The 27,238-nt window shown below is 39.3% G+C and overlaps 1 protein-coding gene across 4 annotated transcripts in view; it reads right to left on the reverse strand.

Moving 5' to 3' along the window:
• Window positions 1-27,238, reverse strand: part of erbb3a (erb-b2 receptor tyrosine kinase 3a) — a 147,511-nt gene that overhangs the window by 12,131 nt on the left and 108,142 nt on the right. For all 4 annotated transcript variants that reach the window (XM_039747240.1, XM_039747239.1, XM_039747238.1 and 1 more), the window contains exons 17-25: window positions 26,524-26,665; window positions 24,989-25,111; window positions 21,743-21,841; window positions 20,335-20,520; window positions 14,060-14,215; window positions 13,893-13,971; window positions 5,502-5,648; window positions 4,586-4,683; window positions 601-777 (exon numbers count right to left, since the gene is read on the reverse strand). In XM_039747240.1, the coding sequence (XP_039603174.1) occupies window positions 601-777; window positions 4,586-4,683; window positions 5,502-5,648; window positions 13,893-13,971; window positions 14,060-14,215; window positions 20,335-20,520; window positions 21,743-21,841; window positions 24,989-25,111; window positions 26,524-26,665 (1,207 nt within the window). The remainder of the gene's footprint in view (window positions 1-600; window positions 778-4,585; window positions 4,684-5,501; window positions 5,649-13,892; window positions 13,972-14,059; window positions 14,216-20,334; window positions 20,521-21,742; window positions 21,842-24,988; window positions 25,112-26,523; window positions 26,666-27,238) is intronic.

Genomic DNA, 27,238 nt, shown 5'->3' on the forward strand with positions numbered 1-27,238 from the left:
CCAGAACTCAACACTTAATGGAGGACACCATCAATTCCTGCTCTTTGATTCATGGTTACTGTATCACGATGACCGAAGTTTCTTATTACTGGTACCGGTATCTCACAGTATGGGTGAATACAATAACCTCCTTGTGAATCTTTACAGGGAAGCCCCCTCAACCTTTTGAACAAATTTCAATATATGACTATAATATGAGTACTTCCAGTAATGCGGTTCTACTTTAAGCACTGCTACCTTCATTTGTTCACTTAAGTATGATGGCATGATCTTGGGCTTCAACAGAATGAGGACTATGCCATTCTTTATATATTGGACATCTTGGATTATGTGAATTTCCCCTTGGGATTAATAAAGTATCTATCTATCTATCTATCTATCTATCTAATTTTCTTTTCTGGTCAGGTTTCTTCTATGCTTAATTTTTTTCATTCTGTCTTTTTCTATTAATTTTCAACACTTAATTTCTTCATACTGAAATTATAATTTCACAGTTTGGAGATTATTGTTTTTAATACACAGGTCTGAAAATCAACACTGAGGTCTCTTTAGTGTCAATATTATAAGAGGGATTTTTGCATATTTCACAAATATACATACCTGCGAGGAGTTGTGGTTGCGTGTCAGGGTATGTGTAGAAGGTTGGTAGAGGTAGCCTGAGGCCATGTTCTCAAGTGATATGTTGTCCTGTTCATCCATCTCATACTCCTTGTCCTTTAATGCTTTCATTCTTTGAGGGGACTCTTCAGAGTAGGGGTCTGCAATACTGCTATCTCTCTATGGAGGAACCACAATTGGAGTTAGTCAGTATAAGCTTTACTGTGGGGCCATTGACTGGATAGTTTTGGTACATTGCTAACTTTGTAAATTGCCGTAATTGGACTTTCTAATTAGAGCTCTCTGTGGTACAATACTCTTGTGTTTTCATGGTTTGGTTGTTCCTAGCAAATTAAATTTTTTTACTATACAACTTAGATTCATTTTTGTGACACACATCTGTGTGCTTACATTATTAATATTTGCCATTTCTTTTGATCAAATCCTAAGCCACTTGATTATCAGCAGTAGTGACTACAGTGCTACTGCTTTTTAATGTTAACAAAATCAGTCAAATAGCTGAAAGGTTAAGAATAGTTAATGTCTCAGAGCCTTGTTCTCATTATTGGGTATCCTTTCTTTTAGCTTTAAATAAGTAATAATTGCTTTTGGAATTACTATTAGAACTGGAAGGGCTCTTTGCCTAAGGACACCATTCACTTTTTTGGGGAAGAAAGTCTAAATCAAGAAATAAAAATGTTATTTCTATCCTCCAGGATAAAATAAATTTCTAGAGATTAATGGATGGCTTTACATACAGTACATTCCATAATGTTTTGGACAAAGATACATTTCTTGTTGATTTACCCCTCTGTTCCAAAGTTTAAAATTGCAAATCAAACAATTCAGATGTGATTAAACTGCACATTTCTGACTTTCATTTAAGGAGATTTGCATTCATTTTGATCACACCATGTAGAAATGACAACCCTTTTTTCTATATGGTTCTACCCCCCCATTTCAGGGCATTATAATGTTTGGGACACACACAGGACTTTGTCGCATATCCCTTGCATACAGTGACTGCTTGAAATCTGCAACTCCCAAACATCACCAGGTGCTGAGGATCTTCTCTGGTGATGTTCTTCCAAGCCTGTAATACAGCCATCTTCAGCTCTTGCAGTGGTGCATGAATGTTTGTGAACCCTTTAGAATTTTCTATATTTCTGCATAAATATGACCTAAAACATCATCAGATTTTCACTCAAGTCCTAAAAGTAGATAAAGAGAAACCAGTTAAACAAATGAGAAAAAAATATTATACTTGGTCATTTATTTATTAAGGAAAATGATCAAATATTACATACTGTATTTGTGAGTGGCAAAAGTATGTGAACCTTTGCTTTCAGTATCTGGTGTGACCCCCCTTTGCAGCAATAACTGCAACTAAACATTTCCGGTAACGTTTGATCATTCCTGCACACCGGCTTGGAGGAATTTTAGCCCATTCCTCCGTACAGTACAGCTTCATCTCAGGGATGTTGGTGGGTTTCCTCACATTAACTGCTCACTTCAGGTCCTTCCACAACGTTTCGATTGAATTAAGGTCAGGACTTTGACTTGACCATTCCAAAACATTAACTTTATTCTTCTTTAACCATTCTTTGGTTGAACGACTTGTGTGCATAGGGTCGTTGTCTTGCTGCATGACCCACCTTTTCTTGAGATTCAGTTCCTGGACAGATGTCGTGACATTTTCCTTTAGAATTCTCTGATATTATTCAGAATTCATTGTTCCATCAACGAAGGCAAGCTGTCCTGGCCCAGATGCAGAAAAACAGGCCCAAACCATGATACTACCACCACCATGTTTCACAGATGGGATAAGGTTCTTATGCTGGAATGCAGAGTTTTCCCTTCTCCAACATAACGCTTTTTATTTAAACCAAAAAGTTGTATTTTGGTCTCATCTGTCAACAAAACTTTCTTCCAATAGCCTTCTGGTTTATCCATGTGATCTTTAGCAAACTGCAGACATGCAGCAATTTATTTTTGGAGAGCAGTGGCTTTCTCCTTGCAACCCTGCCATGCACTCCATTGTTGTTCAGTGGTCTCCTGATGGTGGACTCATGAACATGAACATTAGCCAATGTGAGAGAGGCCTTCAGTTGATTAGAAGTTACCCTGTGGTCCTTTGTGACCTCGCCGACTATTACATGCCTTGCTCTTGGAGTGATCTTTGTTGGTCGACCACTCCTGGGGAGGGTAACAATGGTCTTGAATTTTCTCCATTTGTACACAATCTGTCTGACTGTGGATTGGTGGAGTCCAAACACTTTAGAGATGGTTTTGTAACCTTTTCCAGCCTGATGAGCATCTACAACTCTTTTTCTGAGGTCCTCAGAAATCTCCTTTGTTCGTGCCATGATACACTTCCACAAACATGTGTTGTGAAGAGCAGACTTTGATAGATCCCTGTTCTTTAAATAACACAGGGTGCCCACTCACACCTAATTGTCATCACATTGATTGAAAACACCTGACTCTAATTTCACCTTCAAACTAACTGCTAACCCTAGAGGTTCACATACTTTTGTCACTCACAAATATGTAATATTCGATCATTTTCCTCAATAAATAAATGACGACGTATAATACTGTGTTTTTGTCTCATTTGTTTAACTGGTTTCTCTTTATCTACTTTTAGGACTTGAGTGAAAATCAGATGATGTTTTAGGTCATATTTATGCAGAAATATAGAAAATTCTAAAGGGTTCATAAACTTTCAAGCACCACAGTACTTTTTGGGGGCTTACCCCCTTATGTTTTCTCTTCAGCATATGGAAGGCCTGCTCAGTTGGATTTAAATCGGGTGACTGGCTTGGCCATTCAAGAATTTTAAATTTTTTAGCTTTAAAGAACCCCTGTTCACCTTAGCAGTAGGTTTGGGATAATCATTATCTTGTTGTAGAATGAAGTGCCATCCAATGAGTTTGGAGGCATTTACTGGAACCTCAGCAGATATTTCTATTAACCTCGCAATTCATTGTGCAACTGCTGTCAGTAGTTCCATCATCAGTAGAGGTAAGTGTGCAAATACCTGTGGTAGCCATACATACCCAAGCCATAACACCCCCACCACTATGTTTAACAGACAAGGTTGTATACTTTGGTCTTGGGCAGTTCCTTTTTGTTTCCACACCTTATTCTTGCCATCACTGTGATACAGGTTCATCTTTGTCTCGTCTGTCCACAAGGCTTTTTTCCAGAATTCTACAGGCTATTTTAAATGCTTTTTTTGCAAACGGTTACCTCCCCATCCTGTTTTTGTGGCTAACAAGTGGTATTCATCTTGCATTGTGGCCTCTGCATTTCAGTTCATGAAGTCTTCTACAGATAGTTGTCTTTGACACATTGACATCTGCCCCCTGTTTCTGATCTTTCAATCAGTCATTTGGGGCTTTCTTGGCCTACCAATTCTTTCATGATTACTAAGCTTACAAGTATGTTCTTTCTTCTAAATGACAGACAGTTTAATTCTAAAGTTTTAGTGATGTCCCAAATTATTTAATTTCTTGTTTTTCAGCCTTATAATGGTTCCTTTGACTTTCATTGGCACAACTCTGTCTTCATGTTGAACAATGGCAACTACATACTCAAAAAGGTAGAAGCAAGCCGAGGTGACTTATGGTCAGCACTAATGAAGCAATAAATTGTGATTACCTGAGTAATCACAAACACCTGTGATGCCAATTGTCCCAAACATTATGGTGGCCTGAAATGAGGAGACCACGAAGAACAAGTATGGTAATTTGGCATGATGTGCCTGAAATGTATGCAAATACCCTTAAATTAGAGTCTACAATGTGCACTTTAATCATGTCTAAATTGTTTCAGTTGCAATTTTAAACTGTGGAGTAGAGGAGTAAATCAATGAAAAATGTGTCCTTGTCTGAAACATTATGCAGAGTACTATATCTACAATCAGTAAACTCCTTTCAATAACTCTGCAAAAACCTCCATTATCTTCATCTAACTGTTCACAAACCTTAATAACAAGGAAGCGTGATGGGTCTCTGGCCATGCGAGTGAATTCACTTGCTATTTCCTTGAACGTGGGCCGGACATTCTCATCAATCATCCAACCTGATGAAGAGAATCAAGAAAAAGAAAATTGGTTTTATTTGTCAAGATGCAGACAGCAGATGACATCAAACAATTAATTGCTTTCAAAGTGTCAGTGAATACATGTCAAAGTTTGGGATGTAGCTACTCATCATTATGACCCTTTAGTCACTTGGGATTGTCTCTACTGACAGGCTGGACAACATGGACTTAAGGATTCTGATGGGACGAAATCTTTTGAATTTTAACACTGAGTGACCTGGTAGACTTGCACTTTTGACCTGTTAACTCAGTAATGTCAGTGGGTGAACTTTTGGCACAAGGAGGATTCATCATCCCAAAGGACCTTTTAGCCTCAGAAACCCTTTCAAATTCTGATATTTTATCATGTAAAGGACTTTGCATCTTGAGCCAAATATCCAGTGACACATGCTAGTTATTTCATAAATTGAAAATTTGGTTCATCAGAATTTACAGATTCTTTAACTTGACAAAACAGCCATCTATAATTTAAGATTTGGATGTCAGTAATTTTTATCCTCACAGATCTGAGGTTATTGATTAATTTATTGATTAATCTGAGAAAATGTGGCGCACCGACACAGAGATTTAGTGTGGCAAGTGACAATGTATGAAGTTTAAATTCATGGAACTGAGTGGCCAGACATGCTCAGCCAGGGCAAGTGGGGTGTAGTTCTTTAGGGACTGAGTTCTTAATAAAATTTATTTTGACCTTAGTAAGTACAATGAAAAAAGGTTTCCTTAAAAATATGAATTGATTTCATACAATTAAATCATACTGCAAGTGCTTAAATATAGACTGAGGCACCTTTACTTACATTTCACCATGACCATATACACATCAATGGTGCAGATGGAAGGCTGAGATAAACGTTCTCCTTTCTCCAGCAGTTCAGGAACTTCCTGTGGACGGATTCCAGCGTAAGGCTCGTCTCCGAATGACATCATCTCCCACACCGTTACACCTGTGAAGAGTGCCAGGAGTGACAACTCAAAAAGGGTAACATTTCAGAAACTGTTAGGTTATTTGGTCACTCTGAATGGATCTGATGTGAGTGATGGGTATGTGTGGATGTGAGTGTCTCCAGTGATGAACTAGTGCCTTTTTCAGCATTGATCCATGCCTTGCATCAAGCGTGGCCAGCACAGGCTGTGTTCGTGAGGACTAAACATATAGGAAGCAGGAATATTTGAAGGAAATTACACTGAAAAAATAGTAACACCCTGCGGTGGGGTTGGCACCCTGCCTGGGACTGGTTCCTGCCTTGTGCCCTGTGTTGGCTGGGATTGGCTCCAGCAGAACCCTGTGACCCTGTGTTCGGATTCAGCGGGTTGGAAAATGGATGGAAATAGTAACACTGTATTTGGAAAGGCAGCATGCACCCAGCTTTCCATCAGCTGTTATGCAACCATTCTGCTCACAATCAATCCCATGTAGATTTGTGAGCTATGCTAAATCCTAATAATCTGGTACATGCATCCATCTGCCATTCCAATGCAGTATAAACAGAAGCCAGGGTATACCTCAATGGCACTGGGCATATGGTAGCAACCAAGTCCTCAGTGGGATACCTGTCCATTGCAGGGCAGGCTCACAACATTTGACATGTGGAAAAAAAAAAATACACACCAAACAACAAGTAAAATCTGCAAACACTGAGTTTTTGCTAGAGAGCTGAATGCAGATCAGAGGAATGGAGGAAACATTGCTCAAACTTTTGTTAACACCTCCTGTTATTGATAAGCCCTGGGTGCAATACACATGCATATCATATTTTGAGGTAAACACAATATAATCTATATATATAAAAATCAATGTATGTGTGTGGGTATGTATGTATGTATGTTCCAGTATCACTTACAAATGGCTATGGAGCAATTTTCATGACACTTGATACACATGTTTCTCATTGGTTGACTAAAAATACTGTAGGGTGAAATCACCCCTTACCCACCCTCTTCTGGGTAGGGTGGGGGGTGATCTTGCAGTCCTGTATGCATGTTATCATCCAGTTGACACTCGGAATGACCACCACAGGGTGAACTGGAGGTGACGTCCAGCATTCTTTATGTTTGAGCACCAACGTGTCCTGCTGCTTTTGAAATTAAATACAGTTGGCCGGTTCCAAGCATCAATTGGATGATAACATACACACAAGACAACAAGACAAGCACATTAGTGAGTCTTCACTGTTAATTTATTTTTATTTTTAAAGTTATGTTTTTTTAATAATATTTTTCTCAAACAAGTAAAAAAAAACACTTTATTTTCGTCCCGGGTAATGCTGGGTTTTTCAGCTAGTTTTCAAAAAAGCACAGAATACTGTATAATAATAAACTTTTTGGTAGCTGCAAAGCAGTGATACATTATAATACAAAAGTCAGAGCTCAGTGTTTCGGTTTGTTACTTAATAAATAGCCAAGTGATAATGCATACTGTGGGGAAAAGTGAAGAAATGACGCAGTTCAAATGTGTAGTTGTTGAATTGTCCATATGTGATCGTGGAGATTTGTTTGTGTGAATCCCAAGATCTACTGGTGTCCATTATGGGGTGTATTGATAAGGGGGAATGAGACAGAGCATAGGAGCCAAGTAGAGAACTTTGTTTCTTAGTGCAAAGAGAATTGTCTTAATCTTAGCATCAGGAAAACAAAGCAACTGGTTATTGACTTTGGATGCTCTAAAGTGTCTGGTCACCAATCAAGCAGTGGATGTAGAGATTGTGCATTGCTATAAGTACTTGGATGTCCACCTCCATGACAGACTGGACTGGTCTCATAGAATAGAGGAATTATATAAGAAAGGGCAGAGCAAGCTCTTTTTTATGGAGACTATATTCCTTTAATGTGAATAGTGACATCCTTCACATCTTCTGTAACTCTGTGATGACCAGTGTGATTTTCTACACTGTGGTGTGCTGGGCCAATAATATAATTTCAAAAGAGGCCTACTAAATCAACAAGCTAAATAAAAGGGCAGGCTTAGTTATGGGGTGCACTCTGGACTCCCTGGTAGTGAAGAAGAAAATGAAGACAAAACAAACGTCCATTATGATCAATGCTGCACATCAACTCTCTAACACACAACAAATCATTCAGCAGAAGTGTGTCAAGAAATGTGACAGGTGGCAAAACGCCTGCATAATGCTTCCCTGGGACTATGACTGCCAAGTCAGAAGTTTTTCTTTCTTGTTTTTGTTTGTTTGTCCGTTTGTTAGATCTCACAAAATAGTGCCCCTGTTTCGATAAACTGTTGTACTCCTGATGGCCACCAGTGAAATAAGCAAACTCAGGTGATGTGTATAGGAATGATACTTCATATTGTCGGCTTCTCATATCTGGATCAATGTTCAGATGTAATTACATTAAAAAGAGAAGTGAATTAAAATACAGCAAGGTAAAACTTTATGAATGAAATGCTATCGGACCCTTATATGATCATAATAATACTAAACCGCTTAGTTAGCATTTGAACTGTGATCACCCACAAATGTAGAGAACTCCCAACAGTTATTAGTCTTAAGGAATCTCCACACCATGAATGCTAAATAACTGTTTTCAGATCAGGAGAAATGGTTCTCCCATATAGTCTAACCTAAAAGAAATAAATATTTTTCCCCACTTAAAATACTGTTCTGCGCAGAACAATCTGTCTAGACAGGTTCCTTATTCCGGGAAATATGCCAGTTTCCTTAGTAAAAGACATTCATCTTCAAGCCTTCAGGCCAGTGAATTAATTTAAAGTATACTTTTAACTTAGTTTATCTAAGTTGGATACCCAGTGATGCCTGGATAGAGTCTGGAAAATGGTATGCTGGTACTGTATTGTCAGGTCCAAGTGACTCAAACCCACCAGCCTCTGTTTTTATGAAGGGTATTTTTTAAAAGAAAGCCATGATACAATATCTTTCCAGATTAACACAATCAAAGGTGATATGATTTCCTGTGCACTTTCTGCATTCTGTCATGAGTTTTCATCTCAATTCTTGTGGTTTACTTGTAACAGAGGGCAGAAAACATAATTCTTATTTAGTTATTAAATTAAAGAATTTAGCCACCAAGGGGAAAAACAGCCCAATCCGGTGCCAGTCTCAAGCTAAATGGAGGGGGTTAATGTCAGGAAGTTCTTTACCTCTTTGATTCGATTATGGGTGTATTGAATCATAGAACAAAAGATTAATCCCTCTGGTGGAGGCTTTTTACTGATGACATTGTGTTGTGTAGCATCCAAAAGGAGGAAGTAGAGAGGAAAATGAAAGAACGTAGAAGCCACTTGGAAAATAGAGGATTGATTATAAATTGGAAGAAGTCAAAATATTTGAGGTTTAATGGTGATCAGGATTCACAAGTTAGCCTTCAGAGAGAGCTATTGGAAAGAGTGGGTAAGTTCACAAATCTAGCATCAGTGGTAACCCAAGATGGAGAACTTAATTCAGAGAACATTGAACATGTGCTGTAAGAATTATGTTTCTGGACTTCTCTAACGCCTTCAACACCATCCAACCTCTGCTTCTTAGGGACAAGCTGACAGAGATGGGAGTAGATTCATACCTGGTGGCATGGATTGTGGACTATCTTACAGACAGACCTCAGTATGTGTTTCTCAGGAACTGCAGGCCTGACATTGTGGTCAGCAACACAGGCGCGCTGCAGGGTCCTGTTCATCCTATATACATCGGACTTCCAATACAACACGGAGTCCTGCTATGTGCAAAAGTTCGCCGATGACACTGCTATTGTGGGCTGCATCAGGAGTGGGCAGGAGGAGGAGTATAGGAACCTAATCAGCACTTTGTTAAATGGTATGACTCAAACCACCTACAACTGAACACCAGCAAAACCAAGGAGCTGATGGTGGATTTTAGGAGGCCCAGGCCCCTCATGGAACCCGTGATCATCAGAGGAGACTGTGTGCAGAGGGTACAAACCTATAAATACCTGGGAGTGCAGCTGGATGATAAATTGGACTGGACTGCCAATACTGATGTTCTGTGCAAGAGAGGACAGAGCCGACTATACTCGCTTAGAAGGCTGGCGTCTTTCAACATCTGAAATAAGATGCTGCACATGTTCTATCAGACGGTGGTGGTGAGCGCCCTCTTCTACGCGGTGGTGTGCTGGGGAGGCAGCATAAAGACGAGGGAAGCCTCACGCCTGGACAAACTGGTGAGGAAGGCAGGCTGTATTGTAGGCATGGAGCTGGACAGTTTGACATCTGTGGCAGAGCAATGGGCGCTAAGGAAACTCCTGTCAATCATGGAGAATTCACTGCATCCACTGAACAGTGTCATCTCCAGGCAAAGGAGTAGCTTCAGTGACAGACTGCTATCACTGTCCTGCTCCACTGACAGACTTCAATTCCACCCGGGTTAAACGTTATTATACAAAGTTATTGTCTGTTTTACCTGCATTTTTATCACTCTTTAATTTAATATTGTTCAGTATGCTGCTGCTGGAGTATGTGAATTTCCCCTTGGCATTAATAAAGTTATCTGTCTATCTATCTACCTACCTACCTACCTACCTAACTGAAAGAAGGTGTCAGGAATATTGTGTGATTGAAGAATTAAGGCAAAGGTTAAAGGTAAGTTTTTAACAAAGTGGTAAGACCAGCAATGATGTATGGAGACGAGACATTGGCAATAAAGGGAGCACAAGAAAAGAGGTTGGCTGTGGCAGAAATGAGAATACTGAGATGGATTTGTGGAGTTACAAAAAAGAACAAAATAAGTAATGAAACAAACAGAAGAATGGCAAAAGGAGGAGAAATATTTAAGAAAGTACAGAAAAATAGGCTGAGGTGGTATGAACATGTGATGAGGTGAGACAACAAATATGTGCGCAAAAGAATGATGGGAATGGAAGTAGAGGGGAAAAGGAAGTGGGGAGGCTGAAGCAAAGGTGTCATGAATTTGGGGTTCCAAATCTAAATCCTAAAAATGACAAACATGCCCACTAGATGGGGGCAAACTGTCAAACCCAAACTAGTAACATAAAAGAGTAAATACTGAATCTTTATAAATTACAAGATTAAAAAAAAAAAAAGATCTGTTGATTGTGAATCTTTGAAGAGCCTAAAAGGCAAAAGATGATGCCTGAAAAAGACAATCCTGAAGCAATGCCCCAATACATGAATCCAAAAATGGTCAAACGAACATAGCAAAAGTTTAAATTCCAGAGAAATCAAGCAAAAAATTTCACAAAACATTCTCACCAGGCACCAGCACATTTATGGATTTGCAAGGGACTGTGTTTTTTCCTCAGCCATTATAAGGCTGAAGGCAGCCCCTTGACAATGATGGGCAGGTGGCTTTGTCCCTTGGGGACAACCAACAAAACACATGGAACATAAAAATACATATTGAGCCTATAGAAACATTAATCAATAAAGGCATGAACAAAACAGATGTAAAAGAGACATTTGAACCCTAGCGGGTGGGGGTTCACTGGCTGAAACATAACAGGAGGAGGATGGATAAAGTAAATGATATTTGAAGTTAAAGGGTCTGACTGGGGAGAAGGTGCAGGGCTGAGCTGTATGGAGAATGTTGATCAGGCACATCAACCTCATATAGAGATGGGGACAGGTGAAGGGGGAGATGGAGAAGAAGATGTTATCATAAGTTAAAGGGTCATACTAATGCAATGTTTACGCTATACTATGTTTTTGGGAACAAAGCAGACATAATACAAATGTCAAGTAAGCAAAATTAATTCTAATTAAATGACTGAAGTGTCCAGAACTATCTCAGCAGTGTGGCTTTGTGAAGACCAATAAATCTCATGATATGAGATATGATCAAATCTGTCACAATTCCCTTTCATATAAATTACCCTGAAAATCTAGAGTTAGAGTGCTCAACATAGTACCTGTGTTCATTTCTAATAAAAGGAGAAACCTGCTGCCGTGGGCTGGTGCCCTGCCCCGGGTTTGTTTCCTGCCTTGCGCCCTATGTTGGCTGGGATTGGCTCCAGCAGACTCCTGTGACCCTGTAGTTAGGATATAGCGGGTTGGATAATGGATGGATGGATGGATGGATGGAGAAACATGTAGAGTGGGAGGTAATAAGTTACATTGACATTCCACTAGGTGGCACTAGAATATGCAGGATGAACTCTGAAATGAGCAGAGACATTCTTATTGTAGGGTTAACATGACTTCTCTAATCCATTACAGGGACACACTGCTGGAGACTAATCTAGCAGCACTGGGCATCATGTTGCCCAGTATTATACAAGCCGACACGCACACATTTGTAACTTAGGACCGACAGAATACCCGGAGAAAAACTCAAACAAACACAGGGAGAATTTCAAAAACTGCATACATACAACAGTAGATATGGGATTTGAAACCGAGATGATCAGTGCACCATTGTGGGAATACCCAAGCAGTCATCTCTGAAAACCATTTTATGACAGTAAAAATAATGTCTGGATTCTTTGACATTGTGTGGCTAGCTATTTTATCCCTTGTTTTACACTTACTTTAGTTGTCTTAGTTTCATCTTTTCTTTTACCTTCTGCTAATAAATGTTTCTTGTCTCCTTTTACTGATTATTTCAAGGTTGCTCTTACAAGAGATGCACAGATAGTTTACCGATGCTTTATAAGTGTCATTAACACCAAAAGAAGCCTTTGTTAATGCCTTGCTATATAACAGTAAATGAGTAGTGGATGCATTCTTGCAGTACCTAAATTAAAGTGTTATCAAAGGATGATTACTTTTTATATTGATACACATTTGATGCTTAATAGCTACTTTTGATCTCCTAGACTGAGTGCCGGCGTTCTGAAGTCAGCTTCAGGAAGCTGTGTGTACGTATCACTGATTAAAAGTTGCTTACTAGGCAGATAAAGCCTGATATTTTTAATGCCCAGTGTACAAAAATGCTTAGGCAATAACTAACCAATATATTTTTGGCTCAATTGCTCCACTGCACTTCTACAGGATACTAAACACGGTGTGATGAGTTGCAGATTAAAATGTTAATTCCAAGAAAGAAAGCACAGAGTGTAGCAGGTAGTCAGCTAGAAAGACATGGTGGTATGTGCAGAGCAGTGAGGGAGAAAGGTATTTTTCATCAGATTGAAACAGCCTAGTTTACACTTTAAACCAAAAAAACTAAAAAAGGCCCATGTGCTCTCTTGCCCCGTGAGCAGAAATACTTTGTTGAAAGTCAAAACGTTAACTTGTAGTCCTGTATGAACAATTCTTTCACAAACTAGTCTTTGGTTTAAAAACCGTCTGCTTAATATAATAAGAACATGCAAAGCAACATAAGAGGTAACACAAATCAATATGAGAAGACAGGCCAGTCCAACAGTCTCATCACTTAGCTAAGTTGGCCCAATGTCTCATCCAAATGGTCTTTAAGCATTGTCTGAGGTTTCCTCTGTAGCTCCATGGCTTGGTGGCTTATTTCATTCATCAATGAACCGTTCTGTGAAGAAACACTCATTCCTGAATTACATCTTAAATGCACTCCCCTTAATTTCCACTAGGTGTCCTCAATTGCATAGTTTTACTATTTCACTGGAAGAATTCTCCTAAATGAGCTTTGTCAAACAAAGACTTGAAGATGAAATTTCATCTGTACTGTAGAAATTTACTTAAATGTCAGATTTAGATAATTTATGAAGGTTTAATTTGACTCTTTAGTTTCCTCATTTCTCCTCGTGATTCCAATGCAATGTAGAATTGTTTTTTCAGTGGTATGCTTTCCACCAGCCTACTAACTATGCATAGTGCGAACTTAGAAAACTTTTTACATTCATGAAAATGTATGCAGAAATCTAAGTCAACATACTCCTAAAATAGCTGAGATAATAAGCTGAGATGATCACAGCAAGTGAGCGTTGTGGACCTGGCTTAACATTCTAGACCAGTTGCGGGATTTGCACAATTTGAATGTTCTCCCAGTGTCCACTGGAGTTTTCTCTGGATTCTCTGTATACTCCCCATCCCAATGTGTGTGTGTGTGTTCTCTTATTTTTAAACTCTAGATTGATCTGGTATGAAAGTGTGCGTAAATGTTAATTTCTGCCTTGGGTGCAATGCTGCCGCAGCTTCTCATAAACGTGTAATGGACAAAGTGGTTTAGGAAAATGAATAGATTAATTTGAAAAAAAAAAAGAATAAGCCTGAAACGTGTAAAGCATTAACCCTTAGGCTGATGGGTAATTTAAAGATTGTCAAAGCTGCTTACCGTAGCTCCAGACATCACTCTGGTGGGTATATTTCCGGAAGTGAATACTTTCCAAGGCCATCCATTTAATTGGTGTCTTCTGTGATAAATAAAAATGAATTGAAATCACCTGGAGAAGACTAAGATATTGAAAAAGAAGGTCAATTCACTTGGAATGAACAACTCACTTTAATATCGTTGTAAAAGTATTTTTTGTCATCAGGATACAACAGGTCAGCAATCCCAAAATCTGAGATCTGAACAATGAAGTCCGATTTCAGTAAGACGTTCCTGGCAGCCAGATTGCTGTGAACCAGTCTTTGCTCCTCCAGATAAGCCATTCCCTATAGGGTAGTAAGAAAAAAGAAAAAGGAAGAGAGAAAGAAACAATGAGAGAAAGGGAGGCTTTTAATGAAAATTTTAACACATGATGACAAATTGTACCTGTACTTAGATTGATCATTTCCCAGTAGTGATGAAACAATCAGTCTTCTGTTTTTTTTTTTTAAATAGTCATATGTGCAATCACAACAAAAAACTTTATATTGCTGTATAATTCTGTAGTTAGCAAAAGGTATTCTGGTTTTCTTTTCACATCCCCAAGACTTGCTAAGCTGATAAGCTGGCGGGATAAGCTGTGGCTGACTCAGTCCTGATTTAGACAAAGCAGTTACAAATTAAAATAAAGGGGGAGGATTTAATTGCATCTGGTTCCTTAACAAGATTAATCAGAGTAGTTCATAGTAAGCTGTTTATCTTCAGTCGTCAGCTACAGATGTGGACTACATCTAAATTCATAGTTTATGCAAATTATTGGGATGTCTTGGGAAATGTATAGAGCTTGTGAAAAAGATAGTGTGCACTCTAGCAGTACAGATCTTTTATACATTCATCCATCCATACATGTTGTTTCAATCCCATTAATCCTGTGTAGGGTGGTGGGCAAGTTGGAGCCTATCACAGCAAATATCAGGCACAAGGTGGTGCACCAATCCATTGCAGCATGAACACAAACGCTAAGGCCAGTTTAGCATCTCCAATTCACCTAACCCTCATGTCTTTGGGAAGAAAGCAGAGAACCCTGAGAAAACCAATGTGCATATGGGAAACAGTCGTGATACAAACCCCAGTCTCCATACTGTGATGCAACAGCACTACCACTGTGCTGCCATGCTGACCTGGATCTTTTATTGTATTCCAAAATACAGTGATAAATCCATCCATACATTTTCTAAACCTACTTTAGCCTGAGCAGAGTAGAGTAAGGAAGCAGCAACCAAGGAAGGAACAGTACCTGGACGGAGTGCTAGTCCATCTGATGGTAAACACTTTGACACAGCCACACAGCCACACACACAAGGACAAATTTTATACTGCCAGTTCACCTAATGTGCATGTTTTTGGACTGTGGGAGAAACAGAGCACTCAGAGAAAATCCATGTGGACACGGGGAGACCATACAGGGAGGACCTGGAACATGACCTCCTGCCTCCTTGTCAAGAATCAGCAAGGTGACCACTCTGCCACCATGCTGCTCTTAGCAAAAAAATAGCACTGTCAACTATCAGAGGATTCCAGCTCTGTGATCACAAATTGTAGTCTGTATTATTCCGTATTTACATTTGCTGTGATTTATAACATGGTCTCAGGAAATACATTTTGTTACAATTCAATATCAATTACAAATTAAAATGGTAGCCACCTTATTCAGAATATAATGAGTCTGATATCTATTTCCTAACTGAAACGTGGCATAAACAGACAGGCACCATTCCTTTAGTTCATGCTTCTCTCTATAAATCACATACTGTATTATAGGTGGAAGAAGATTTTTTTTAATAATGCAATGGAAATATCCCTAAAATGTTTTCTTTAATTTCTTTATATTAGATACTAGAACTGAATTAAGTGTAATTAGTAATTAGTATTAGTAATTTACAGGGGTGGCTTTTTTAGCATCCTTTTATTTAAATTAGTTTTTAGTGTTAAAAATGGATTGAAGAGGGGATTAATGAGAACACAGATCACCCCAAATTAAAAAGACATAAATCAGAGCATTCATAAAGATCAACAAAGATTTCAAACTTACCAGCATGCATGGACTGAAAATATTAAAGTGGATGGAAAACACACAAGGCTTGCTTTGAATACTTTTCCAGATTAAAGCACTGCGATTTTGGGATATTTTTTTATTTTATGTGGCATATTATTCTCAATTGTCACTTTGGGTATCACAGGTCTGTTCCTGTGGTTTATTGTTGCTGCTGGGATCACTAGTCATTTAAAACTGAAGCCAGGAAACACTGCTTTACACAAACAGTTGTGGGACTCTGAGACATTTAGTGGAAGCAGAAATCTTGGCAATCTTTAAGAAGAGTCTGAATCAGATATTGGGGTAGCTTAGTTTTCAGCTAAACAAACAGGCTTGATGGACTGAATGGACACCTCACATTTGTCAAATTTCTTATGTTTCTTAGGATGTATGCGACGTAGTGTGTTAACTCATCATACCTCATCAAACAAAACATACTGGGGTGAAGGTTATGGCATTCAAGATTTTGGATAACTTCAGCATTTTTTGATTGACATCACTGCTGTTCCTCTCTGTCAATTATGTTCACTTGGCTTACCTGCCACTTTTCTCCACATGTTCTAGTTCTATCCCCCGTCTTTTCATTTTGGACACACATATGTCACCTATTGTCTTCCTTTCTTTCCTGTGGTATTCCTCTGTTACCTTAAATCATTCTTCTTTAAGTCCTTTCTAGGCTTCTGCTCAAACTCTTTAAATGCAAGTTATTCTGTCTGGGTACCCTGGCAGGCAACATAAATATTGCCTCCTGCTAGAAGACACCTGAATGTGCTACTGTTGACAACTGGCACTCCTCCTTCTATGACTTAATACATTTGGAGTTGTGTGCAGTGCAGGTTGATGGTGCTTCCAGTAATGTAGTTGAATCCTGGTCTGCTGCAGCTCAATTGTGTAAATCTCGGCTTTTAACTCCTTGAGGCTGGATTACTTTGTATGCTATGTGCTTCTATTGATATATCCTGTCAATTTGTCTTCTTATATATAAATGTCTCCGTGACCCTGTAGTTAGGATATAGCGGGTTGGATAATAGATGGATGGATATATAAATGTCTACACATGGAAGTGTGTGTGTCTGTCTGTCTGGCCCAGAAATCCAAGGTATCCTGGAAGTGTGGGGCAGTCCAGAAGTGCAAGGCTACAGTGTGAAGCGCAAAGAAAGCAACTCCGTTGCCAAAGTGAAACCTCCGGCACTCATACACAAGCGAGGTGAGCACATCGGTAAAACAAAACCTCCAAGGAGAGGAAAAACTTGCTTAGACGCTGATAGACAATGGAAGTGAGCATGCTGGCAAAACAAAACCAAAGAGGAGCCGCTAATACACAACCTTTGTGATTGATTAATTGAAATGCCAAAATCCATGGTTTTTAGGATCCCGGGCTTTTTACAGCACAAGCTTATGCAGTAGTTATTTAATAAAACATTGATCACAAACGTAATTTTGAGTCTCCCTTTAGAATTCTTATTTTGGTTTTCTTTCTCTCATTAGTTATCTCCTGCTTGTTCCTGACACCTCTTCTTAGATTGCCCTTTCATCCCATTCATCTCTTGACCCTTTTTTTTTTTTTTTTAAACTGCCCATTTTTGGATTAGCCCATAGTTTTCCAATCTGCAGGCACAATTCATTGCAGAAGACAGGTAGGACAAGGCCTTCTACTCCTTTAATTATATGAGAAATTGTGTTAAAATACATTGATCTGAGGGGCCACCAGAGGGCACTCTGATGTGGCGATCCTCGGCATTCAGACGGTATCACTGGCTTTATAAAATGTTTTTGGTTGAGATTTAAAAGGCACAAATTTACATTTTAAGAGAAACAGAAAGAGACAGAGAACATTTGGGAGATGTGCTTTATCCCAACTGACTGGAAAACGGGACTTGTCGTCCCTATCTGGAAAGGGAAGAGTGATCTCATGGATTGCAGCAACTACAGGTGGATAACACTACTATTGGTGTTGGGAAAGGTTCTTGCTAAAGTCATCCTCAATAGGATCCGTGATCGCTTGCTCACCTACCAGTTACTGGAGCAGTCTGGTTTTACAACTAAGAAGTCAACTATCAACCGCATCATGGCATGGTAGGTTCTCATGTAGCATAAACATTAATATCAGCAGAGCTTCTTTGCAGCCTTTGCCTATTTTCGTAGAGAGTTCAGCTCAGTTCATTGAGCTGCCAGTGGGAAATCCTGAGACCTTGCGGGATCCCCCTAAAGTTTCTGGATATCATGGCCGGCCTGTACACTGGTACTGTGAGTGCAGTGCAGAGTGGAGGCAGAGACTCTGCATTTTTCCAGAATGATTCTGGGATTCATCAGGGGTGTGTTCTTGGTCCTTCTCTATTCAATGCTTGCATGGACTGGGTGTTGGACATGGTCGTGTTTTGAATAGGGGGCTGGACAGGTGGATAAGATGCCATAGCCCAGCTGCTGCTGACCAGGCCCAATAAAAGAATTCAAACTTTGTTGGTGTCATTGAACTTCATAATGGCCTCAACTGTCCTGTTTGGGCAAACAGCAGTGTAAACGATCCTGTTATGCCTGTACTGACATGCTTTGAGACAGACTGCATACTGTTTTGTTTTTTTTGGTAGACAGAACATTTGCAGGGACTTTGTTTATATTGTCAAACCATGCATGAAGTGACTTGATTTGGCATGGCTTGCATGATTCTGCTACCAATGTTTTGTTTTTTGTTGTTTGCAGCTATTCCAAAGAATTTTCCAAAGATGTTCCTAGTAATCCAGTACAGTTAAAGCTATCTTGTTAAAATGTTAATTATTATCTGATCCTCAAACATAGGATGGCACACTGTAGCTGTTGTACCATGGATCCCATCCAATTTCCTGGGTTTGATCTCTGAGGTAATATGTTTTTATGGAGGTCACATATTTTTCGCATTACAAAGACAGTGTGTATTAGTTTCATTATTATCTTCTAATTGGCCCGGTATACATGTGGTTGAGTGAATGTGTGTGGCACTTAAGGTCAGTATGTCACGCTTGCCAATTACAATTGCTGAATAAATCACCTGCCCATGTCGTTTGATATGACTGAAAATCTCTGGGCATGTCAGATTTACTGACATGGTATGAATACAGATCAATATGTGTACTGGGTCATATATTAGCTTGTAATTACTTTTTCATGTCTGCACTTCATTTGTTGTCAGGCCCGTCGCGACAAGGCAGGCAAACCAAGCAATTGCTTGGGGCCCCGAGCTGGCCTGGGGCCCCAAGACAACGACTGGTTAAGAATAAAATGCAGCGACAAACTGTGTGAGCGCCCCATTGATAGTGAATGCAGTAAAGTGCAATGACACTGTTATCGGGATCCCCCTCAAGGGGTCCCCCTTGCTGACAGCAGCCAGCCAACCACGCGATCTCTGCTGCCGGCAAAATACAAAACTTCCTCGGCAGTCATGAAGCGGAATTATGCTTCAGGAAGCCAAAAAAGAAAGAAGAGAAAGGAAGAGGAGGATAAGAAAAAACAAGACAGTGGTAAGTGATAAATTACACACATAAAATAGCTCTACTTGTCTTGTACAAATGGTGCAATTTTGCAGCAGGTAGGCTAGCAGAAATATGTTTACAGCATGTATCATACATACATGACATGACATTGCTATAGCTTTGTAATAGGTTTTGATGAAAGTGGCATAGCATGCTATACTAACTATTCCACTGTGATAATCTATTTAGGAAAACCACACAATAAATTCTGTGCATCAAACATTAGCTTGGGATGTTTTTAAGCATTGGTAGTCGACTCACAGCACTACTAATAATTAGTAAACATTTAATTATAATTTCATTGTTTGTTAACAGTAAAAAGTTTATTTATATAGCACATTTCATACACAATGGCAATTCAAAGTGCTTTACATAGAAGAAATTAAAATAATAAAAAGAAATAAGAATAATTAAAACAGTTTAGAAAAATAAAATAAAATACAGTACAGTCGGACGAACAGCTGCACAGTGCTCATTCAGTAAATGCATAGCTAAAGACTAAAGATTAATTAACTGTCAATTTACCTTCTATTAATGATTGTTTATTTGTACAGTGGTGTTTTTTGCAAATGTTCAATTGTTGAAAATGTTCAAATTTTATGCACTTTATATGCAACAGCAGTATTTGCACTCTAAACATTTTTTTATTTATGCACAGTGTATGCAACAGCAGTATTTGCACTGTAAACCTTTTTTATTTATATAAAGTGTGAGTGAATTTAAACTGTATGGCTATGCTGTGGTTCCTTTGCGTGCGTGCGTGCGGGGGGCCTCCATGTCCATTTTGCTTGGGGCCCCCAAATTCCTTCAAACGGCCCTGTTTGTTGTGTAAGCTTTTGTAAGGGAATGAAAATTGTAAACTCACCTTTGCAATCTGAACACACCAGTTCAAAAGGCGTTGTGAGCTAAGACTGTCTTTCTTCTGTTTGATGTGTTGAAGCAGAGATCCGTGGGTGCTGAGCTGGGTGATGAGCATTAGGCTGTCACCAGGGCAGATCCCCAGCACTCTCACAATATAGGCATGCTCCAGACTTCCCAAGAACAACATATGCTACAGTATAACAATAAAGAGAGAAAATAAGCTTTGATGTTTTGATGTAACCAACAGTGTGATTCACAGTACACATCTGTTGGATTTAACAATAGATGGTATAACCAGAAGGGGACACCACTGAGCTCAGGACCCCAAAACTGAATCTCATAAACACAGTCCCAGGCTCAAACACAAACATTTGTTTTAAAAACTACCACTGACAGGTCTCTGACAGCGCTGTGAGGGAGTTTTTTTTTATTTCTCCAGCGCCTTCAATACCATCTAGCCATCCTTGTTAAAGGATAAGCTCAGAGATATGGAGGTGAAAGAGATTATGGTGTCCTGGATAATGAACTATCTGTTAGGCAGACCACAGTTTATGTGGCTCAAGGACTGTGTTTCTGATATGGATATAAGCGCTACAAGGAACAGCACTGTCTCCTTTTCTCTTCACCTCAGGCTGTAAATATAGCACCAGGTCAGGTCATTTGCAGAAATTCATTCTGCACTAATGGAATGTACTGATAAAGAAGATGAGACAAAGTACAAGAGTCAGATGGAGAACTTTGTTTCTTTGTGCAAAGAAAATTGTCTGCAAGTTAACATCAGCAAAACCAAAGAGTCTCTATGGCCGGTCACTGTTCAAGGAGTGGAAGCAGAGGTGGTCCATTCCAACAAGTACTTGGGGGTCCACATTAATGACAGGTTGGACTGGTCTCGAAACACAGATGGAACTATAGAAGAAAGGGCAGAGCAGGCTCTTTGTCATTAGGAGACTGAGTTCCTTTAATGTGGGAATTGACATCTTTCACCTCTTCTACAACTCTGTGATGGCAAGTGTGATTTTCTACACTGTGGTGTGCTGGGCTGGTAACATCCAAAATCACCAAATCAACAGGCTAATTAAAAGGACAGACTTGGCTATGGAACACACTCTGGACCCCCTTGAGGCAGTAGTGAAAACAAATTCAAAAAAAGGACAAAGAGTTTTATTGGGCTCAATAAAGTAAGCATTTTAACTTTGACAATCTGGATCACGTTGGTTGGGAGAAATACCTGCTACACACAAGTGGTGCAGTAGTAACACTGCTACCTTGCAATAAGGAGATTATGGGTTCTCGTCCTCGGTCCTTTATTAATTGTAAAGTTACATACATAACGCAAACACATATCATGAAGCAGGCAATACCATGAGGAACACTTATAATAGTGCAGGTCTATATGCATCAATAGAACTTACATCTGTAATTTCATGGAAAGTCTGCCGGCCAGTTCGGTCCTGGATAGTTTTGATTGCAACAGGTATCTTCACAGTGTCTCCTTCTGGAATCCACACTCCCTAATGAAATGACAAAATAATAAACTTAAAAAAAATTAACTACGTAAATAACTATACATTAAGAAAAGATGACTCCACAAAAGCTCGACAGAAGAGGGTAGCTTGGTGCCACTTAAATTGCTGTTCTTTGCTGGGCTGTAAATATATGCACTTTGAGACACTGGAATGAGGCAGAAGCCAATGAAACCACACTTGCTGGGTTAGCCATGGAAATGAAATCATGTTCCAGATTTTCTTTGTAAGCTTTGCTCTGTGTGTCAGCCAATACTAACTAATGCCAATTTACAGGTAACTCCGTGGTCCACCACCCATATAAAATACGGTCCCACTATACAACATACTGTAAGGTAGAAATGCTCTTACCAGCTGCCTCACTATATGATATGCAAACTGTATTTTCCAGTCTTCATTAACCTATTCAGTATTCCGTTTCATGGAAATTACAGGGTATATCTCCTTTGAACTGTTACATCATAAATATAATTGTAGAGCAATAACCTAGCAATGCAAGCTATGCATTTTGTTAAAAGTAATCTGTTTAATTTTAGTCATTGTCCATCAAAGAAGTATATTAATATGTCATGTCACACATTATGTGTGTTTAAGGGACATCTTAAGGGCTCCTCAAGTTCTATCACTTCCACCCCAGCCAGAGAGGGGGCGCTGTGTTTTTTTACCCGCAGTTTCCAGATTTGTCCCTATGAGGACCAGTGACCCAGTTCCACTTCCTTCCAGCAGCTTCACCCCTTCCATCCATCCATCCATTTTCTAACCCGCTGAATCCGAATACAGGGTCACGGGGGTCTGCTGGAGCCAATCCCAGCCAACACAGGGCACAAGGCAGGAACCAATCCTGGGCAGGGTGCCAACCCACCGCAGGACACACACAAACACACCCACACACCAAGCACACACTATGGCCAATTTAGAATCGCCAATCCACCTAACTTGCATGTCTTTGGATTGTGGGAGGAAACCGGAGCGCCCGGAGGAAACCCACGCAGACACGGGAGAACATGCAAACTCCACGCAGGGAGGACCCAGGAAGCGAACCCGGGTCTCCTAACTGCGAGGCAGCAGCGCTACCACTGCGCCACCATGCCGCCCTTCACCCCTTCCATTCCAACTAAATATAAACAACTTCACAGCTGCAATTCATTATTTGGTCTGCAACCAGCATTGCAAGAAGTGAGAAGTCAGTCTCTTGACAACATGAAGGAATATTTGCTTGTTTTGCACCCTTGCATCAGGTTTCTTTAACCTTTTTTCACCAGCATTGTTGTAACATTTTTCTTGTTTAAACCCTTAACTATAGACATAGGTGGGCAATGGTAGAAACACAGTTTATTCACAGTATTATTATTTATTAATTATTATATTATTTATATGTATTATTTATCTTATTATTATTAGCAAAGTTTGTCTGAGTGTAGCAAGCAGACTGCAAGAATGTGTAAATAATGAAGGCTGGCAATTTCAGCACTTACAGTATTGTACCTAAGTCCACTGTGCCATTGTAACATTCTTTTGAGTTAATTAAATTAATAAAGCTATTGTAATAATCATAACCTGAATGTCTTTGTCCATACGAAAAACTGCAAACCTTCTTTTGACCACTCCTGTATACATTTAAAAATATATATTTGTATATAGGCGGCATGATGGTGCAGTGGTAACTCACCCATCCATAAAATGTATTCTTCTTCAGCCTTTGCAAAACTTGCCATAATTCAACAAAAAAATTGTACATCAGGTACAAATATTTTATTTAACTCTTTCAGGGCTGATGTTGACTTTTGTCAAAATTCAGGAGTAGGGGACGATAATCAGCTATAAACTGCAACAAAACTCACCCTTATGTTTTAGTTTGACTCTCTTTGCTAGAAGGAAAGTTGCATAGCCTTGATGATTGAATCTCGATTCCCTACACATGCACGAGTTGCGAAGAGTATACAACCTCTAAAATGGCACCGACATCTGGCGAGAGACCAAAGCGAATGTGCAAAGCAAAATACTCCATGGACGTTTTACATAATTTTGTTGAATAGGACTCTGACCTGTCGGACTTAGAGTTTGATGCAAGTGATCTGGAGATGAATATCAAAAACAAAAGTGAGGTACCAGCATCATCTCGATCGGTCCCCAGCTGATCGTGGTGCTGAACACTTTTGTGTAGCGGATGCACCTACAGCAGCGTTTGCCTGGGAGGACCACCACTTATGATGACAAGACGTACAAACCATATTGCGTCACACTGCAACTGTCACCACCACCCACCTGCTGTGCGAAGACAGCCAGGCAGCTGGCCCACCGTGCATTCCTTTTGACCAATGAGGTGCCCCCACACAACCACTGCCTCCAGAGATGCTAAACATGCACCAACAGCAGCCACAGCACATAGAAACTGACGTTTTATCTTGACTTATGTGTGAGATCATTGCTTTGTGTGCTTTTTTGGAAAAATATTCAGCCTTCAAAGAGTTAAAACTGTCTAAAATGTATTCAGTAGAAGATCTGAATTGTGAATGCTGCTGGCTCACCAAGTTATGTTTTGGAAATGTTCTACACTCAGACCATTTTGGACTAAAAGTTTTGCATATCTCACAGATAGCCTCAAATGTTAAACCACACACCCTGTCTTCTAATATTCGGAGTAACACTAAGCAATGAAGATTACATTGCAGTGTCCTGTATCCCATTGTTCACGTAAAGTGGACGATTCCTAATCTACCTACCACAAATCAATGGCAATTTGGTAATTTAAATTATCTTAAGCTGAAAAATTGTACTTCTCTCCAGAAGTTCATTAATGGTAAATGGTAAAGCAAGCCTGGTCTTTGCATGCTGAACATTCGCTGTATTAATAATAAATTAATCAAATTAATCTGGACTAGGAGGATGAAGTTTCTGCTTTCAGTTTGATAGAATTTGTTCAGCATAATTTGCTGAATTATCTCTTAGACTGAGCTATTATTTACTTGTTTGTGTGTAGTTCTCTTAACATATAAATTATGTAAATAAATTAAAGCACCTTAAAATGACATACAGTGAAATTTGCTGGTAATACATGAATCAAATTACAATTTTAGAAGGAATCATTGAAATACACTTTTCTAAAATCAAGGCAGAGTGTCCCAAGTATCTGACCTTGTGTACTGTTGTTCCGAAGATTCCTGAACCAAGCAATTTAATTTTCCGAAGTTCTGTGGGCTTGAATAAGCGGGTGTGAACTCTGGTGCCTTTCTCACTGGGGTCCAGTGGCTCTATGCCCTGTAAAAAACAAAGACACATCATTAAGAGGGTTAGCATAGATTCCTATTTGTCCAATTAAACGAATTTCTCCAAATACTTGTGAGCTCAATGGATGTTGGTTGAGGACATTTTACTCAAATGTAAAGAACTGTATCTACTGTAAATGTTAATGTCAATTTATTTATACAGCACATTTAAAACAACATCAGTAATGCAGTATTCAAAGTGCTTTACATTAAAACATATAATAAACATAAATAAAATAAATAAAAATAAAATACAATAAAACACTATACAACCAGCAGTAAATTAAAACAAACAAGTGACTAAGAGGAGGGAACCATCAGTATCACTGAAGATCAGCTAGAGTATAGAAATGCATCTTCAGTCTAGTTTTAAACACTTCAATTGAAGGTAACTCCTTAATGTAATTAGGTAATGAATTCCACAGACGAGATGCAGCAGCTATAGAAGCCCTGTCCCCCTTAGTTTTACACTTAGTATGAGCGACAAAAAGAGACAACTGACAGGTAGATATGAGCTCTCTGGATGGCTGGTGTATAACACACAATTGAGAGAAATAGGTGGGAGCAAATCCATGCATTGATTTAAAAGCCAGCAGCAAAATTTTTAAATCGATTCTGAAACTAACAGGCAGCCAGTATAAATAAAAAAGTAACCAAGCAGTGCACCTGAAATTGTGATCTTCCAGACCTTCACATCTAAGTTTAATGATATTTGGGATGTATGAAAAGGAAATGATAAGCTATTCTGGACTGAATAACCTGTTTGCATCAAAACGTCATTAGTTCTAACTCAGGTTCTTAAGCAGATGTAGTCAAAAGCAGAATTAGTAAAACTTGACACAATGGGGTACCTTGAATTAAAAATATGGGTTCAGAAGTGGAGGCATAAGCCCACTGTGTTGCCTTAGTCATCTGCTTGATTGGATATGTTCATACAAGATACCTTTACTCATCCATTTATGATGAAACCACATTATCCAGTTTAAGGTCATGTGGCAAAGGCCTAAATCTATCCTGGCAGGAACCAGCCCTGGATCAGGAGCCTGTCTATCACGTGGGACTGTCCTGCAGGCAGCTATGCTCACTCAGAGAGGGTCAGATGAGAGCCACTAATTAGCCTAATTTAGAAATATTTGGGGTGTGGGAGGAAACCCCATAGAGACACAAAAGAAACCTCCATAACACAATTTATTTCCAAATGCCTTTTTTTTTTAATACCAGCATGCCGAAATCACATTTTGGTTGTGGATCTGTAGTTTACATTGTGGGAGAAATATTAATTTTATAGCGAGACTAAAAATAACACAGTCATGAAATAGATATGAGTTTTCACATTTGTGTTTACCATGAAGCTTGATACACTTTACTCAGGGTTACACCAATAAAGGAGAACAGGTATATTACCTCTCCACTCTCCAGGTAGCGCCTCATGGCTCTCTTGCGACGGATTGCCAGCCCACGCTGATACAACACACACAACACAAAGACAGATGTCAAGACTATAAGAGATGCGATGACACCTAGAACAATGGCTGTGACTGGATTGCTGGAAAGGAAAGAAAAAAAATTAACAACAATGGGTGATGCTAGGATACACCCACAATACAAAAGCATTCATGTGAGGGAGAAGTATCTTCATTTGTTTATAATCAGCATGTGGGTGGAATTTGTCAAGGCGATATAATTAGTACTCAAGTTTAATTCATAAAGGCTTTGAACAACAATTGCGTTACATAATTTAAACAGTTTAGGGGGTTGCGTTTCCTCAGAGCAGACAGGCACTAACAGAGGAAAGGGCAACAACAATTGGACCATAAAGACAAACCCTGGTGGTAGGTACAGTAGGTGTCCCAAATGAATACAGGTAGTGACCTCAAGATAACAAGCTAAGTGAATGGGGGCATCTGTCATTCTCTCTTCTCATATTTAGATTAGAAGTACTGACACTCTGTTGAGGATGATACAGTCTTAGTGGGACTGCAAAAATTGACCATGTGCCACCAGGTTTTAATAATGAATAATGGGACTTCCTTGGAACTGTTTCAGAATGTGATTCCAGGATATCCTATTAAACAGTGTTTTATAAAATGTTTTTTGTTGTGACCCAATTTTACCTTCT

The sequence above is a fragment of the Polypterus senegalus genome, chromosome 3 (genome assembly GCF_016835505.1).
Source record: "Polypterus senegalus isolate Bchr_013 chromosome 3, ASM1683550v1, whole genome shotgun sequence".
NCBI classification, from domain to species: Eukaryota; Metazoa; Chordata; class Cladistia; order Polypteriformes; family Polypteridae; genus Polypterus; species Polypterus senegalus.